We start from the raw sequence: 20,279 nt of genomic DNA, 5'->3' as shown, positions 1-20,279 counted from the left end.
ATATGTATGTATGTATGTATGTATGTATGTATGTATGTATGTATGTATGTATGTATGTATGTATGTATGTATGTATGAACTTATTGTGACTTTCCTAAGGCCCTTTGGTTGCCTGCATATTTGCTCGCTCCTCTCTCTATAGCCTGTTTCCAGTCATTCGACCAGGTCAGGAATATAATGAATGAAGCCCCCATCTAGCGGCGAGTATTGGAATTGTGGCGGCTGCCGAAGTCTCTCGCATTTCTCTGGGACAATGATTAATGACTGGCAGATGAAATGAAATGACATCGGAGTGTGTTGCTGGAATGAAACATGACAGGGAAAACCGGAGTAACCGGAGAAAAACCTTGTCACGTGGAGTGACCGAGATTTGAACCACGAAACCCAGCGGTGAGAGCCCGGCGCACTCCCGCCTGAACTACCGTGGCTTCCTTTCTCCTCATACGATTTTTAAAACATTCCTGCACTTCACTAAAACGACAGTAATTTCTAAACAATTGATACAAATTAAGTACTGTAAATTATATTTTTATCTTGAGATTATTGAAATTTATTTTGATAAAGATTACCCGATCAATCTCAAGATATAGATTCTAATTTTAGGGTGATTTTCTTATTGAAAACTTCAACACAAAAACACAGTTCTTCTGCACGTACCTCACCTGGGGTCTACCGTTCACGGACGGTCTAGGCTATATAAGCCAAGAAAGTGCTTTGATTTCATTCACTAATATTTCCACCGCTAGGCTCCCTTTTGTTGTAGATTGATGTTTCAAACACGTAAGCTTTGCTCGATATATGCTCCACACAGTGATGAAAACTGTACCTGTTCGGTTGTTCTCGATACTATTCCGTACAAATTCAGACAGCTAACGGGAACTTTATTTTTTTAATATCTATAGATTATATATTATAAATTAGGATTATTGGAAAAATTTAGGATTACGGAATAAATTCGGTGGTGAGATATTCTCTTTCAGTCTCTTCCAATTATATCGGCAAAGTATTGGAATTTGGATGTACCACACCTGCCTGGGTCAGGCTATGATATATCTTCATCTCTATCATGTCCGGCTCCATGGATAAATGGTTAGTGTGCTGGCCTTTGGTCCCAGGGGTCCCAGGTTCGATCCGTGGAAGAGTCGGGAATTTTAACCACCATTGGTTAATTTCTCTGGCACGGGAGCTGGGTGTATGTGTCGTCTTCATCATCATTTCATCTTCATCATGATACGCTGGTCGCCTACGGGAATAAAATCGAAAGACCTGCACCTGGCGAGCCGAACATGTCCTCGGACACTCCCGACACTAAAAGCCATACGCCATGTCATTTCATCCCTATCATCATCTAAACCTGTAGTAAAATCTATGACAAGGAAGCACTATCGACCTTTCAACATGAAACAAAATGATCAGAGGTCTTTGGCGTGATGTTCTGAATCTGAAATAATGTTTAAATATCTTAATATAAAGGAACATTCTGTTCTACTTCGTCATAATTAATCCCACACTGTAGGGTCGCTGATGCGGACTTTCTTTTTCCATAAGAGTCTGTCGGGTACCACTTTCTTCACAAACTCACTCAAGTTCATATTTTCTTGTTTTCTGACCATTATTCATCTTCTAGGACACCCTCTACTCTTCTGAACAGCATTCTGTACGGTATTTCAACATTTTTTGGCAAAACTCTCTGTAACAAAGAGCTTTCGAATTGTCTGATGTATAGAGGTAGTTATAGATATGGATTCGTTATGAAACAATTCAAACCTTCCTGTAAATTCAAAACTAGGTCAATTTACTACCAAGATATATAATAATAATAATAATCATAATAATAATAATAATCATAATAATAATATATTCTAAATCGCGGATCTAAACTAAAACAGTACAAGTATGCCTACGAAAACAAAGTTTTATGCTTAGGAAAAATACGTTTATGAAAATGTTAAATAAATAAATATGAAAGCATTTATATACTTGTTTTATTATTTGCTTCACGTCGCAGAGACACAGATAGGTTTTCCTTTCCACTCCTAGGCCCTTCTTATCCCATCGTCGCCATAAGACCTATTTTTATCGGTGTGACTTGTCCTCGTACCGAGGTGTTGCAGCTCTTTTCAGACACACCACCAATAGAAGTTGGCTGCATGTATCATTTTCACCACACACCAGCACTTCTACCATTCTTAAATGTCTGACAGTACCGGGAATCGAACCCGAGCCACCGAGGACGGCAGCTAATAATGTTAACCGTTACGCTACGAAGACGGAACCTTTATTGCTGAACGTTTTTCTTATAACTGCGATTTTTACGAGTAAACCGGTAAAGCAAAACAAAGTCAAGCCATCTCCGTATAGGACCTGAAGGCCTTTAGAGGAGTGAAAGGTGACAGCTTTCACTATTCTCGGCACTAAGTGGATTATAGTGTATTTAGCTCTATACGCCCCGCCACCTTTGCTCCCGGGAACTAACCTTGTACTCATTTTTTATGAGGGATGAGTGAACGTCAGGACCATGTTCCGCTCCAGAAAGTGGAAATCTCCTTTCTTAAATTCTTCTCCCTGATGGGGAATCGAACCCACGTCCGCGTGTACACCACTACCTCTGGTAAAACATAAACCCAGTAGAGGACACGTCTATTCCTGACACCAAGTAGAGTCCATTCATCCTGCTTGAGGTTATATCAAACTTTACTGCATACTACGTCCAAGTGTATCAACTCCATACATCAACACTAATACTTTCTCAAAATCTGGGGTGGTTAGGTGCCTTTCGTTGGTGAGAGAATAGTCTCGAAACAAAATCTAGATCAGGGTTTCTCAAACGCCAAAAATCTCACGCGTGCAAATTGAGGCGCAGAGTTCCTGTGCACAGTGCATCGGTCCCACTCGGCTAGGCTTGGACCAGCCCGTCGTCTCGGAGCCACTTGCCTAAGCTCGGCTCAATTCGGCTCGGATTTGGAGCGCTACGGAGCAAGTGAGGAAGAGGCAGACAGGTGAAGCGAGCGAGACAGGCGTGACGAAAGAGAGAGACAGCGCTATTGCTCCAAATCGAGGAGTGGGGGGTCTGCGCTCTGGTCATCCAAGCAAAGTCGTCCTTTGCACCGTGCACAGTGCAATGCACTGGTGCATGCACCCTGAGAGGCCCTGATCTAGATTATTCAAGCTCTCTCTCTGCTTGGAAGATCATTAGTGGCGAACAAGGAAAGCCCCAGGAATATATTCCACCCAGTTAGTTTTTTTTTTCTTTTAAAATATTCACCTGGAGTTCTTGCGATGTTCAGCGGTCCATCTCAGCCTACAGGGGAATTTTATCGAATCAGCACCAAAACATCAAAATGAAAAACGTGGGGAAATATTATGGGATACACCGCACATCACGATTTTTTAAATACCGTACAGTACTATTTGTGTTACTTAATAGGAGTTTAAAGACAGATTATATATTAAAGTTATTTAGTAACATTTTCTTGTTTTATTTTGAGGGCATGAGGGCAACAGGAAATTTAGATACAACAATACATTGTGTGATATACTCCGCTATTTAGATTGCATGACGTTATTTTTAATTTTTGAAGTATTTTGATTTTGCCTTTAATTTGACTATTTAATATTGTCAAAATTATAAAATGAAGTATATAAATTATTAGAGCTGTCGATTTAATCGATTACTCCAACCGATTAGTATAAAAGTCTGATTAACCGATCAATGCGCTTTAGTCGATTACTCGAGCCGATTAAAATGTTAGTGCAGTGAAGGAAAAATAACTGTTTTTTCGTGGCACAAAACCTGTGTATTATATTGTTATTTGCCATTTGGTGCACTAGTCTCAGCTATTGTATGATGGACTGGTCATTAAAGTAAGCTGATGTTCATAACTTTCTCTCATACTATTGTGGTATATTTGCGGACCTTTACAAAACACAGCCAGGTGACATAATGGAGAGATGTGGGGAAGGGACTTGAAGCAACTGTCATTAAAACATTTCCAGGAATCTCCAGATAATGCGGGAATGGGTAGATACCAGTTGCTAGAGAGACACAGTAGAAAATATGACAACTTAAACATCAGTTCCTGTGCGGTTCTTATGCATCAGACAGTATATATTCGCATTCAGTGTTTGTGAACTTCACTTACAAATACGGCTTATGAACCTATGCCAGGAAAACTTGGGGGTTACAGCTCATTGGATTGATTCAAATGTGCTGTATCGTCATTCAAGACATTACAAGTTAAACATCATAGAGAAAACCACAACGCCGCTAACTGCACAGAAGAGTTTGAAGATGTAGTTCGTGAATGGGGGCTCGAAGACAAACATTGTCGCTGTTTCCACTAACAATGCAAGAAATATCGTTCTAAGACTTGCGAGAGAAAAGAACGACAATTCTCGGTGTTCAGCCCACACTCTACAATTAAGTTTAAATAAAGTTTTCAAGATATTGTGTAAACCCGATTAAAATTCGATTAATCGACCGATCAATCGATTAAAGGCATACGGTTAACCGATCAAAAAATGTAATCGAACGACAGCTTTATAAATAACATAAAGCATCAACGATGACTTTGTCATAATACAAGGAATATTCAAATATTTTCGTAAATTTTGTCCATTAATACTGTTACATATTTTAGAGTATTGCATTTTTCTTTGATATTTACTACATTTTGGAACATATTTCGTACTTTTATATTACGTTAAAATCCTGGCCGTAATAATCACGTCCTGCCCTGTCTGTCCTCTGATCAGTTTTAATATACTTATACTTTATCTCTGCTACCTCCTCTATCAGTATGACTATAAAGCAAGTGAGCGCATCGCCTATCGATATCGCTATAGTTTAATCACTTCACATGAACACAAGTTAAAAATATTTACGGAATCTTGGGAAGTGTGGAGGTGACAGTAACTATTATTTAGGAATTCCGGTTCCTCTCTGTCGATACTGAACGGAATTTAATTAATCAAAGGAATGTTATTAAAGTAGTGTGTGAGGATATATCAGTTTTGCATCTGTCTTCAGTCGGGATCGGAGGGGATTAATTAACGCTGGGGATGGCGTGTTCTGTACGGTGTTCAGTATTTTAAAAAAAAGAACGCTTTGATACAAAGTAAGAATGGATGTAATTCTCTCGCTGGCGTTTATTATATGTGTTAAACGTCACACGAGCACATGCAGGTCTTAGGTGACGCTGGCTAGAACTGATTTTAATTATGGTACAGGCCCGGCATTTTCCTTGTGTGAAAATAGGGAAGCATGGAAAACCATCTTCAAGGCTGTCGACGGTGGGATCGAACCCACCCTTTTCCCGAGTAAACACTTGCAACTACACGGTTCGTACTGCATAGCCAACTCGCTCGGTACTGCCAGATTGCTTCGATTTTTTAAATATAGATTTCTCTTTACCGTTTGCAGAGATAAATATCACGACTTCGAAATTCATTTTCTCTAGTTTAAGTAAAAGTTTCGCATTATTTTTATCTTATTAGTTATGACTTCAGTCAGTACTAAGAGATTTCTACGAAATAAGAGACTCAAAATCAATCCACTTTGTGGTACACACATTTCCGAAAAACCAGACAAGTATCGAGGACATTTCACACGTACTAAGTATTCATGCCAATTGACCACGTATCCTAAACGCCTTAAACTAAAATAATATTAATAACAGTATCTAATTTGTCTGGAAAGTCTTGGAAGAAAATTATCCCTTTCAATTACAGTATAGTTTGTATTGTTTCCGTTCATTGTAGCCTTATTAAAAAAACTTTCAAAAGTCCCTGTGAAAGCACTATATTTTCTTCAGTTGGCTTATAGCACTTATTTATGACTAAATATAAAAACATAAATGTTTGACAGTTCTGCTAATTCGCCTAACCAAACAGGAAACAATTCTCTATATTCCTTTTTCTATTTTTTCTGTCGCGGTTTTTTGCTACAATTTGTTGTCTTCGTATCCTTCGTTATAAATCAATAAAAAATTATCACTGATTGTACTCTGTTTACTGATTTTTGCATTATTATTAAATGGACCTAATATAATTATGTATATAATAAAATAAATGGTATAGTAGTTACTCCTGTGGGATATCATATATTAAATTGTTGGTAGATTTCAGATTTTCACACTGATATCAGATTTCTGTGGTGAACACTTAAGATTAATTTTATGTTATCACATATTAATGTCCGTCAACAGCCAATTTTTAGGAATTATTCTGCTAACCCAGGAACACACAGTAATTGTAACACTGACGTATGGCCCCCGGAGAAACCCGGTGAAAGTTTCTGATTTGATGTTCATGGGCAGTCCGTGAGGTTGGGACTCTACCGAAGATTAATTTCAATGAAGATTAAAATCCCTGACCCAGACAGGAATAGAACCCGAACCCCTTGAATCAAAGACCAGCGTGCAAACCAGTTAGCCTCGGAGCCGGATACACAGTAATTCATCGCCCTTCAGAAAGTATAACAGATACAAACCTACTGACATACAAGACGAAGAAATAGATTTTCATTTAAAATTTAAAATTATGTTTAATCTTTCGTTACTGTATCATAATTTTAGAAAATAAGGTAATTTATTTTCCTGTATAAGAAACTTGAAAGGGTATGCTGCAGTTGGGGCCAGTCCGTGTTGTATAGTACTTTAAGTAAATCAATAAGTACATAAATCAAAGCTATTATTCTTTTTAACACAATTTCTTTTCAACGAATAAGGAACTTTCATTGTTAATATTTTATTCATAGAAGTTTCTCTTTCAAATTTCAAAATATTGTTAACCGAGCACATAATAGCGAGTACTACCAACCCCAATTAATTGGGAAAAATGCCGTAAAAAAGAACCTCACGAGAGAATTTCGCACGAAGATCGAAAAGTTCAGGAACGAGACTGAAATCTGTAAAAACGTGTAAGATTTGTGATTTACTTGAATGAAATGAGATTGTAATACATCCCTTCTAAAACTGCGTAGTTCATCACACGAAAGAACCATAACAGCAATAGCACACAATGTTCACAATAATAGAGCATCCCCACTGTCGGCAGTCCTGAAGATGTTTTTCCGTTGTTTCCCATTTTCACACCAGGGAAATGCTGGGGTTGTACCTTAATTAATGCCACGGCCTCTTCCTTCCGACTCCTAGGCCTATCCTATCCCACCGTCGCCATCAGACCTATCTGTGTCGGTGCGACGAAAAGCCACTAGCAAAAAAAGAAAATAGAGCACACAATATCACAGTGAAAACAGAAGGATCTGCACGGGTGGTACCCGAACGAGTTGGATCAGCCGAATGTCTGGCTTACACTCAGAAGTGTTCTCAGAGACAAAGGCCATTGAGAATTTCAACTAGGAACTATAGAATGTACATACTTCCTGACCGGTCGGTAGAATCTCATGTCTGTCGTCGGTGCTCCATATCCAGAGAGACAATACAGCACATCACTTCTGGGTTTCTGGGTACCGATTATTAGCAAACGTGGACTACAGATACAGGCATGGTCAAGTAACAGAAATAATCCATCAGAAAATGAATCGTCAGTACCAGCTCACCAAGTATTCAGCATCTTACTGGATGATCTTATTACAAAGACATTGCACGACGGCCTCAATATTCTCAGTCTGCAACTCTTCGGCTACACAGAACTTCAAAACGTCGTCATATTACCCACCTGTCACATTATCCGGAAGTTTTGGGAAATGAAACATCCACTGCATTACTCCACCACATGAATGATCAGTAGTTGTTTGTAAAGAGTTTGTAGTAAATAAGTATATATAATTATATGCAATGCCTCCTATTTGTATCTGGTACCGAAGAGATACTCAATATCAATTTTAATATCGATGATGATGTTCTGACTGCATGTTATTTTCTTCTTTCGTATGTGGCTAAAATCCCGGCCCGACCGGGAATCGATCTCGGGACTCTCTGAGCCCAAATACACGACGATTACTAAGAATTCAGACACCTCTCTCTCTCTCTCTCTCTCTCTCTCTCTTATTCTAAATTGGCGGGAAATGGAACCCACATCCTTTCGGTGAACCCAGCGCATCTTTGTTCCTTTGGCAGTCTCTTTAGAACATCCCCACATGGAGTTGGCGTCAAGGAAGGGTATTAGATCGTTTTGTTCACGGGTACTACCAACCTCAAATTGGGAAAATGTCGTAAAGGAGAAGAACCTTACCAGAGAATTCCGTACGAAGATGGAAAAAAGAATACCTCTTACGGCTACGGAACTACCACAAGGTCAAATCTCCTACCGGTAAACGTCCGAGATTTCGAGTAGGGGATGTTCCCTCTTACTAGATGTCCTGTCTAGCTTTATCTGGGGAGAGAGGGGAGAGGGAGGGGAGTATCCCAGAGTTTGGAGGGGTGGGGGCTGTGTAATATCAGAGTGATACCGAGAGTCACGGCCCTGTGGTTCGAATTCTATATAAAATTGTAGGCCCCTTGGCTATAATTACAATATCGACTACAAGTTGTGGACAACGGTGGCTGGGCATGATGCTAACCATTCTGTCCAACTTAGTGCCGAGGTTACAAATAGTGGAAGCTTCTAAGTGGTCTATAACGGAGGTGGCTTTGGCATGTTGAAACGTTTGACAAAAATTACGTTACAGATAACAATTTTTCCTCGCTCAAGATTCAACCACATAGAAACGAAGTTGAATGGGGTGTATTGTAAATAAATTACTCGTATGCCGAGATAATAGTTATATTTACGCTCAATTCATTGTATCCCTACTCTCTGATGAACTTCAAGTTTACTTCTCCATGGCTCAGTGCGTCGCGGTGGTAAGAGTGTTCTCAACGCCTCGCTCAAATATGGAGTTATGTACGGATCGTGCCGTGCATCCTAATATCCTTACTTATCACCAGTTCCCAATTCCTTTTTACATTTTACCTACCTTGAACCTCTTTATTCACAGACTGAAATATAGAGTATTACGTTCCCATCGTCCGACTCCTTGGCTGAATGGTCAACGTTGAGAGGATTTTAATCGCGTCTGATTAATTCTTCTGGCTCAAGGACTGGGTATCCGTGATTGTCCCAACAACTTCCTCGTCATATACAGACAACATACTGCGCTACCAACCACCACTGAAACACACAATAGTGATTACATCCCTCTATGTAGGGTTGGTGTCAGGAAGGGCATCCAGCCGTATAACAGGGCAAATACACATTGCTACATAATTCGCACCCGCTACCCTACAAGTATGGGAAAAGCGGTAGAAGAAATGTGTTCCCGTCACTCTCATACTGTACAATGTCAGTTTTTCAACGCAGTCACATAAATTGAGTCTAAAATTTAAGTTATTGAATTTTAAGTTTTGTAAATTAATTGTAATTCTACACGAGTTGAAAGAGCATCCCGTATCACGTATACTTCCCGATCAAGAGTGACGTTAGCCAATGTATTGCTGAGAATTATTACGTGAAGCACTCAGAACACCAGTGCCCATTGCAACTGCTAGTGAGATACTCATTATTTTAGAAACAAAGAACTCAAGTACACGTTTTCTTAATGAACACTCTTTTGCCTATACCATAACAGTATAAATACCTGAAATATATGGCTAATATTGAATACTGAAAAATAAACCATGGACTTGCTTCACTTGTACGCTGAAAATGTTTAAGTATTTCACATAGCATATTATCAGGGTACGTTTAAATAATCACTTGCGTATGACCTTTCCTTATTATACACTTTAACAGTTCTATATCAGCATTGATAATAAATAATTACAACAATTTCCTGAAAAAAGTTAATCGTAGATAATTTCATCATTACCGAAATGATTAGCTTCAACTCTAGCAAGCTGTGACAGGCGGCTATCTGACATTATTGGAACATTCTTGAAGATATGGTGGTAAACTACACAAATAAGCTCCCTCTGTAGATCAGTGGTAGAGGGTCGACCTCCAGACCACATGGGTTCAAACCCGGCAGAGACCGGACGAGTTGGCCGTACGCGTAGAGGCGCGCGGCTGTGAGCTTGCATCCGGGAGATAGTAGGTTCGAATCCCACTATCGGCAGCCCTGAAGATGGTTTTCCGTGGTTTCCCATTTTCACACCAGGCAAATGCTGGGGCTGTACCTTAATTAAGGCCACGGCCGCTTCCTTCCAACTCCTAGGCCTTTCCTATCCTATCGTCGCCATACGACCTATCTGTGTCGGTGCGACGTAAAGCCCCTAGCAAAAAAAAACCCGGCAGAGATGATCGGACATTTTATAGATCCAGAAAGAGTAACTTCGATACCATGTCGTACGATGTCGCCATGCAAAAGATCTCTAGTGACACACTCAGTGTTTGCCCGACAAAATGAATTACAATTCAGTCATAGATAACCTAAAAATAATCCAGTTTACTCTTTCATCTGGTAGAGTAGAATGGAATGTCAAAATTGGTGCGCAGGCAGCCTACATGCTTCAAAAGAAAAAAATACCTGTAACACGGTATTTGAAGCCATTCAATTATTATTTAAATTCAGGGAATCGCATTCTCTAAAAGACCGTCGAATGTTGCTGTTACTCATATTTATATTTCTTATGCCTTAATTATTATTGGAAACGCGCACATGCCGTGCAGAATACCATTACATTACATTTACATTACATACACATTTCTTTTCTTTCCTATAAGCTACGATGGATTTCTGTCTATTCCTGCATTTTACAATATGGTATCTATCACAAAATTCCAAGCACAACTCACACACACATTCGTTATTTGGTTCGTGAAATAATTTGTTACAGCACACCTTGTGGTGGAAACCATGGATCGCCAACCTCGTCGTCACATGTCGCATATCATGATTAGCTTCCATCCAGGTCCTGTCTTGCATAGCAGATGTTGCATAGAAGTCCTCCGGTAAATATATAGGTATCACAATTCAAACAACGGGAAAGAGTTTGTTTATATATAAGCTCTAGAGCAGTGGCGGCCACTAGAGCTATGAATGAAATCAGAAACATCACACAACTATCGATTAGCACAGCTATGGACCTGTTTAGGTTAAAGATACTACCTGTTCTGACGTATGGCCTAGAATTAGTGGGAGAATACCTCACGTACAAACAGCTGGAAGAATTGGAGCGAGTAAAGGCTAGATACCTGAAGAGAATTTTAGGAGTCCCGCAGAATGCAAGATCGAGGCTAGTGTATGAGCTTACCGGGGAGACCTTCCTAATAGAGGATCTGAGATGCGAGCTCATACTTCCAGCTTATGTCTTAATACGGATAAGAAGAGTTCGATCACCTCGCTTTAAAGAAGGGATCAATGGAACCGAGATGAGTGAAAGGATTAAAATATACTAGAATTTATTGCAATAAATTCTCGTAAGTTTTCTGAACGAAGTAGTATACCATATATTTTAATCTGTTAAATGGGTATGTAGTTCTTAAAAATGAGTTAGACGGACTGCGAGTTGTTAAATTGCAATACGTAGTTTGATCTTTAAATCACCTTTCCTCGATGTACTATACTTTCGCGAATGTAGGTACACTTTTTCCAGTAACTGCAGACAGAGAAATCTGAAATTTAGACTACGTATTTTAGATGTACTAATACCTGCTAATAAGTAAAAACATACACCGTACCTGGTCCAATACATTTCAAGATATTAACTTTATTTTGAAAAAATGGACAAAATTTTAATGCATGTGATAATTATTTTCTTTACTTAAATCTATCTCAGGTAGGAAGTTGGCCTTAATTATCAGGCTGAAGCAAACTAATATAAGAAGTTTTATAATTTTCAAACCTATGGTTTTAAACACTTTCTCAGAAATAGAACTGTAAGTTTCAATGGTTTTGGAATATTAGTAAGTTTTGTGTGCGTGTTTTTGTTGTTCTTTTCTACTTAGACGCATTTTGAGTAATTGTAATAAAACTGTAGAGAAACGAATATCAGTCTTCGATAATTTGAAAAATATTGAATAAAATTCACTACAAACATTTTAAAAAATCATGTTAGTACCAGCATGTACATCTCTCTGTGTGGAACACTTCTCGATTCCCTTAGCGTAATATCCTTGTTGATGGTATTTCATCCCAAGGATAGAAAATTTAACTTTGAGTGGAGCCTTAACTGCGTTCCATTAAGATAAAAATATGTGCTTCAGTAAATTACTCCCCATTATTCATAAACTTTGACACATTCATCCTCAAAGTGGAGTGTTTTTGTTACACTGTTAAATTCAAATATTGTAGCATCGGACGCCTCGTTCCTGAAAGAGCTTCCGGATGCAGACCCGCAATGTGCACGTGTAAGAATAGTGGTTTACAAAAGTGGGGTCCAACTCGTTCAATGCATTTCGTCCGTTGCGACTGGGGATATAACACCACCAGCCTTACATTCGCCATTAGTTAAACTATATCCTGACATTTCTTAGTCGATTCTGTAAAAAAAAAATAATAATAATAATAATAATAATAATAATAATAATAATAATAATAATAATAATAATAAAAGTGATTTTATATTAATGTCGGGGACAGTTCACTTTTGTAGTATGCAAAGTATTCCGAAATTCGTAGGACTCTTCAAAGGGACCGAGTAGATCACGTTGCTTTTTGTTTTTTGTTTCTTACGTCGCAACAACACAGACAGGTCTTACGGTGACGATGGGGCAAGAAAGGGCTAGGAGTGGGAAGGAAGTGGCCGTGGCTTCAATTAAGGTGCAGCTTCAGGATTTGCCTGCTGTGAAAATGGGAAGCCACGGAAAACCATCTTCAGGGCTACCGGCAGTGGGGGTCGAGCCCACTATCTCCCGAATGTAAGCTGGTAGCTACGTCACCCAAACCACGCGGCCACTTGCTCAGTAGGTCACGTTTCAATTAAACAGAAAACTCATTACTAGAAAAGTGTCGTAAAATTAAATTCAGATAGAGTTCTTCTAAAAGAGAACTATTCTCACTTCTGGATCAGTGCCTAATTTCGACTGTATGAATGAAACAGACATGTGAAGTATTTTTCATCTTAATTATAATTCACGTCATTAACGCACTTCGACCCAGAGGAAGCCACGGAGGTGAATAATTGTGTTTCACTCGTATCCGAGGTACATGTCCAAACCTGGGTTCCTGTTCAAAACTCTACCTACTCAGTACATTCTAGGATCTCCGGGATTTTATACTGTGAATTTAACCTTTTTTGCTAGGTGCTTTACGTCGCACCGACACAGATAGGTCTTATGGCGACGAATTTAACCTTTAGATGTACATATTTCTAATTAAGATTATCAGTTATGTCAGGTTTATTACTTTAATTTTCTGTATGTAAATACACAATATCTGAATATAAAGGAAACCAATTTATCATAAGTGAGAGGATGAACTAATTCATAAACAAAGAGTTAGCTGTCGGTAGTTAAGATACTAATACGGTGGTTCTCTTTAGAAAATGAGTTTAAACTACATTTCGAGTAAAGCCTAAAGCTCAAAATGTATTATTCTTGGTCGCTGTCCACAGCTTGCAGTGAACTTGCTATATAAAGTAAATTGAATCAATATTAACGCAAATTTTGTATAACTGACTATAAATATACAATGTAAATGTCATTAAAAGATCTGTGTAGTATAGTTATTAAAAGGATCAAGCACGGCGGTATGATTTAAATTTATCTTCTGTTAAATACTAGTTTAATAAGGCGTATTTACAGTTAATAAGAATGAAATAAATTACATAAGGAAGTGACCGTGCGTTATTATTACCACTTCACTTGATCCACGGAACTCATCCCCTACAGCTGTCTCGCTTCCCTCGCATTCTTCTTATGAAGTGGAAAGATTTATGAGAACTCTAGGGTCCTGATCGCGCCAGTCTGAAAAAGAACAAGAGGCAGAGCTTTCTTCCTTCTTCCCCACTGACCTCAGTGGCTTATTTCCCATGTTTTTATTATCTTTGTCTTTTTCAGACTTCTTGTTTATATATATCTCCTGCATATGACATTGCTGTTTTTCGTCTTGAAATTTAGTCGTGTCGTCTTTTGTTATTTAAGACCGTGTTTGTGACGACTTGAAAAGTAAACCAGCGGATCTGTATCAGAGGAGAACCATTGTTAATTTCTTGTCCACATCTCCCTTTCTCTTGTATCTTGTAGACTCATCTTATCTTCTCTATTTATTCATATATTCAGCATTACTATTCTGCTATCAAGACTTAATCACATGCTCCAATTCATCTTAAAAATCTACAACACATTTTATTTCTTATGCATGATAATCATGACTTACAACATCCTCATGAAACTCCTTTTCTATAATGCAATATTTGGTAACTCTTTGGAAGTTCCTTACAGTTTACAAAAATGGAGAAAGTTGTGAGACAAAATTATTCAACCTACCCTCTGTGGGTGGGGGACGCAGAAGAAGAATACAACCACGGTATCCCCTGCATGTCGTAACAGGCGACTAAAAGGAGCGACAAAGGGATGATCGAATTAGAACCATGAAACTACTTGTGAATAGTGCCCTCACGCGGGGAACACCATGAGTCGCCTTTACTTGCGAGTAGTACCACTATGTTAGGTACACAATAGGTTTGTGATTAGTAGCAGCAGAGAGCGGTTCACTGTAGGTTTCCAGTACCTGTGATTAGTACCACTATATGCGGAACATCACGAGCTTACGTTGCCTGTGAGATGTACCATTATGTGAGAAACACCACGGGTCTGGGTGTTGCCTGTGATTAATACCACTATATGAGCGGCACCGTTGGTCTGCGTTGCCTGTGATTTTTACCCACTATGTGAGGAACACCACGGGACAGTGCGAGTCCTTGTGATTAGTACACCTAGGTGAGGTGCACAATGGGCTTGCGTTGCCTACGAATGGCGCCATTATGTGCGAAACACCATAGGTCTGCGTTACCTGTGCGACGTACAATACTTGTGAGTAGAACCATAATATTTGGAACACCGTGAGTTCACGCTACTTTTGATTAGTACCGCAACTCGAGAAATACCATGGTTCTACTTTACTAGAGATAAGTACCATTATGAGGAACCGTTGACATGGATTTAGAACCCCTTTAGACAACAAGCATAATCGATTCAAGACTATGCTTTGGAAGCAGTCCCTTGGTCACTAATATAGTGTCTGAGGATCGGATCCACTGATTGTTTTAAATTCATATTCATCCATTCATTCTTCATCTCTACGTTTTGAATTCTGGTCACTGGATGAATTTTGGACTTTTAAATTGTCATTTCGTTTCGTCTCATTTCGTACCATAAGGGCCGATGACTTAGATATTAGGCCCCTTTAAACAAGCATCATCATCACAAATTATTCAACTAAAATGTAATTTCTATATTATATATGTTCTGAATTATTCTTCTGCTGTTCATTCCATATTCATGTAGAATTGGTGTAAAACAATAAAAAATATTATGTGTATTTTCTCCTTTAAACTTCTTGAGCTTAGAATATAATCTAATTTGTGTCTGTTTATATTTCAGCTCCCCCGTCTTCCATCGAAATCACCAACCATCCCCCTAATTCTAAGATTGAGATTCGAGAAAATCAAGAGTTTGAACTCGAATGCCAGGTGAAGAACTCGAAACCAGAAGCGAAAATAGCCTGGTACAGAGGGAATGTTGAGTTAAAAATGGGTGAGGTTTTTTTGTTACCTTTTTCTACTGTCTGGAAATATTTCATGTGGTTGTACTGCAGTCACTTAATTAAATAGTCACTAAATTGTTAGAAAATAACTCTGTAAAATTGTTGGCTGAGTATCTTTCTGCGTTCTTTCAAAATGTATTTGATTGTTTTTAACACCAGTCAGGCGCAGTATTGAGTGTGGACACTGAGGTTCAAAGTGTTATTAATCATCATTTAATTTCAGATAACCTAACGTACTGACGCAAGTTATCCTGAATATTGTTTAAAAATTTTTTTCAATGCATATTTCTTATTTACTAATATATAAATAAACGGATTACTTCTGATTATCCAGTTTACTTATTTTCACTCATTTTTCTTTCTGAAGAAAAGAAGGGAAATCCGGATCACTAAACATGGCCTTCAGAACAAAACATGCAATATTGCACTGTTACCTTCTACATTTCTTCACTTCATACTTTCTACTGTTATCTGGTCCAAATCGCACTCGTTGCCACAAGGTAGTTAAAGAACTGCCGCACAGTGAATGCATTATTGAGACCTCCTTCCTGTCTGCTCGATGTGATTCTAACTGTCCAATGTAAAATTTGTGTCCGGTAACTCTCTTTATTATTTCATAAAGTAACTCAAATTACTATAATTGTAGAATACTTTCAGTTATGAAGCTACTATATTTATTAGAATTTTAATCAAATATTCAGAAAATATTTTATCACTAAATGGCAGGCACATTAGTTCAAACAGAAATGTTTTGCTATATACTAAAATTAAAGTATGATATTTTCTTTAACATTGTATATTGCATTGACACTGTCACATTTTAAAATTTTATCTCCAACAGCTGCTGAAAGAGAGGGGATTTGTATAGACATGCCTTATATATTCCAGTTTGGCACTGTTAGTTTGAATTTTCTCGTGAACCATAAATTTGGGCGAATGTCGAAAAGTAGTTACACCTTATGCTTCACCAGAAAGTATCCTCTTCAGTAAGATCATAAAATATTTTCTCCTTATATGAGGGTGAAAAATTATACAATATACTTTGCAGCCTTCTGTCCTTGCCCTATGAAGTGTGTACTTCCTTTCTTTAAAAGAGATGCTGTTCTGCTGAGCTAAGCAGCTCTGGCTTTAACATGCTTTGAATGGGGAGTGTGGGATTCTGTTTCACTGTCTCAAATTCCCAATTGGATTGCTGCCAACTTTGTTGTGCTGGAACAGGAGCAAGCAACTATAGCTTAGCTGGAAATGTTCATCACAGTTATCTATATGACACTTCCATTTGGAGTGCAGCCAATCTTATTGTGCATTTCTAACATGTGAAAATAGGCCTGCTGATTTACTTATAAAATATGAAGAACATACACACTCATTCAGCTTAGAAAATTTTTGACCTCTCTTACATTTGTTCTCTTGCCAGGCTGTATACAAAATAACAAGACTTACAATCATCTTAAATCTAATCAAATAAAGCCATAAGATTAAATTTTTTGTTACTTTTCAATAATAATTCACAAAATTGTGTGCTGTTTTTATATTTGAGTTTTTGTCTTGAATATTATGATGTTAATGTATTTTTAAGTTTTTATTATTATTATTATTATTATTATTATTATTATTATTATTATTATTATTATTATTATTATTATTATTATTATTATTATTATGTCCGGCTCCATGGCTAAATGGTTAGCGTGCTGGCCTTTGGTCACAGGGGTCCCGGGTTCGATTCCCGGCAGGGTCGGGAATTTTAACCTTAATTGGTTGATTTCGCTGCCACGGGGGCTGGGTGTATGTGTCGTCTTCATCATCATTTCATCCTCATCATGACGCGCAGGTCGCCTACGGGAGTCAAATCAAAAGACCTGCATCTGGCGAGCCGAACTTGTCCTCGGACACTCCCGGTACTAAAAGCCATACGCCATTTCATTTTTTCATTTTTATTATTATTATTATTATTATTATTATTATTATTATTATTATTATTATTTTATGTATATGTGTGAATGAGCCCATTAAGACTACGCAAAGTACTTAGAGGCGTGCAGCTGCCTTCCTTTGTGCCCATATTTCTTTCATTCATCTGTGGGCTTCATTTCTGTCTTCAGACCAGGTTGTTCCAGTCTTCTTTGATCTCTTGGTCAACTTGCCATGTGTGAATTTTGGATCTAAAGATCACCCTGTTTTGAACATCTGCTGATGTAATTCCTGCCTGTTTCAAACCGGTTTTGATTTCGCCAATCCATTGTATTGTGTCTGTTTTATCTTTACTCCTGTTTTCATAGAATTCGACTATTTGTTTGGTAAGTCTCTCTAGATGCATTCTTTTAATATGTCCATAGAATCTTAGCCTGAGTTTTCTAATGCCACTGTGAGTATCTGTGTATTGTTTGATTTCCTGTCTGCCTCTAAGTTGGTATTGTCCGTCGGCGAGTTCTGAGCCTAGAATTTTACTGATGATTTTGCTTTCCCTTTTCTCAATGTTTTTATTGTCTGCTTTCCTCTTCAAAATTAGCGCCTCTGATCCGTAAAGATACTCTGGTTTCTTTTTTTTTTTTTTTTTTGCTTTACGTCACACCGACACAGATAGGTCTTTTGGTGACGATGGGACAGGAAAGGCCTAGGAATGGGAAGGAAGTGGCCTTAATTAAGGTACAGCCCCAGCATTTGCCTCGTGTGAAAATGGAGAACCACGGAAAACCATCTTCAGGGCTGCCGACAGTGGGTCTCGAACCCACTATCTCCCGGATGCGAGCTCACAGCTGCGCGCCCCTGATCGCACGGCCACTTGCCCGGTCATTCTGGTTTCATGACTGTGTTGTAATGTTGTATATATTTTTGTGTGCTTGGAGATACATTTTTGTTATAGATATTTTGTGTTAGTCGATATGCAGATTCCACCTTTTGGCATCTAATTTCGTTGGCTTTTGTTTCGAGTCCATTTTCCTGAATTGTTTCACCAAAATACTTAAATTGTTATACTCGTTTAATTTTGCCATATTTTGTCCCCATGAATTTTGGTGCGTATGATGCATTTTCATCATGTATTCTGTCTTTTCAAAAGACATCTGAAGGCCAACTTTTTCCGCAGTTTCTTTCAGGAGTTCAATCTGATTTTGGGCTGTTGAAATGTCTCTGGATGATATTGTTAAGTCGTCCTCAAATGCTAGGCAATCTTTTGCTAGTTTTCCTCTGCCTAAAGTGATTGGTTGGTGAATTTTGAGGATTATTATTATTATTATTATTATTATTATTATTATTATTATTATTATTATTATTATTATTATCATCATCATCATCATCATCATCATCATCATTTGGCCTCTGTTATCTTATGCAAGCACCACCAAGGATGTTTGCATGTCAGTTTTGATGTTTCATTTTACTTTACAAGGTGGCAGAGAAACTAATCTCTATCTGGCAATCAGTGACTCAGTTTTAATTTAAGTTTATTGGGTAAACACCAAATGTGTTACCAGAGATCATTTACTTACCAACATCATACAACGTGGAGTGCCAAATGGACATTTTTCCGCCTTCAAAAATCTGACTGACCAAGCAAATGGCTGTGTGGTTTGGGTCGCATAGCTACCAGATTGCATTCAGGAGATAGTGGATTTGAACCCCACTGTCAGCAGCCCTAAAGATAGTTTCTGTGATTCCCATTCTCAGACCAATAAAATTCTGGAGCTGTACCATAATTAAGACCATGGCCACTTTCCTCCCACTCCTAGCCTTTTCCTATCCCGTCATCTCGATAAGACTTATCTGTGTGGTGCAACATAAAGCAAATTGTAAAAAATATTCTGACTACCTCTGCCAGGTATGAAACAATGATCTTGGGATTTGAAGGCTGGCACTTAACCAGTGATCCACAGAGCAATTATTGAAAAGACATTATGGAACAGAATGACGAAAATCTGCTAGTGTCTTTGCTAAATTAAGTTACAGAGAAGCAAAGACTTCAGTCTTAAATTTATTGACAAACTCTTCGTAAGCCAGAGTAGTGAGTATCAATAGAAAGTGGATTGAAATTCCTTCATCCATCATTCTTGAAGTGGTTTTCCATAGTTTCTCATTTATATCAACACTATGAAAATCTAAAATGGTTCTTGTCCCGAAGTCCTTCCCAGTTTGACTGTAATTGCATTATGGTGCATTTCATCCAACAGTTGTGTAATATGTATTGCATGAGTGTGTGTCCAAAATATTTTCATCATTTTGGGTAAAAAAACTTCTACACCTTAGATATAACTAAGTGTTCAAAACTATCCTGTCATTCAGGCAATATTATTCCAACAACCTGTAAGTTTAAATTTTCAATTCCAGATAAACGAGTGGATTCTGTCACAGAAGTACCTGTACCAGGAAGTAAAGCTAAGAGATTTGATGTACTTAGTCGTATCAAGTTACAGCCTACAGCAGAGGATGACTACGCTGATTACACATGCGAAGCTCGACATGAAGCACTTCCACCAGACATGCCTCTTCGTGTTACAGTTCAGCTGAGTGTCCTATGTAAGTCAAATGACCTGATTACCTTCCTTTCATATGAATATACCTGAAGTGACCCTGTATAAATTAGTAATGAATCAGTTAACAGTAATGTTGTTTCTTTGAAATAAACCATATA

The 20,279-nt window shown here is 38.1% G+C and overlaps 1 protein-coding gene across 1 annotated transcript in view; it reads left to right on the top strand.

Annotated features, from left to right (window-relative positions):
• sns (sticks and stones) overlaps nucleotides 1-20,279 on the top strand; it is a 115,951-nt gene that overhangs the window by 35,231 nt on the left and 60,441 nt on the right. The window contains 2 exon segments of the mRNA XM_068228528.1: nucleotides 15,487-15,639; nucleotides 19,976-20,164. Of these exon segments, the coding sequence (XP_068084629.1) occupies nucleotides 15,487-15,639; nucleotides 19,976-20,164 (342 nt within the window).

Source organism: Anabrus simplex, chromosome 7, assembly GCF_040414725.1.
Source record: "Anabrus simplex isolate iqAnaSimp1 chromosome 7, ASM4041472v1, whole genome shotgun sequence".
NCBI classification, from domain to species: Eukaryota; Metazoa; Arthropoda; class Insecta; order Orthoptera; family Tettigoniidae; genus Anabrus; species Anabrus simplex.
Note: the sequence above shows the minus strand (reverse complement) of the source record. Positions and strands in the feature narration are given on the sequence as shown.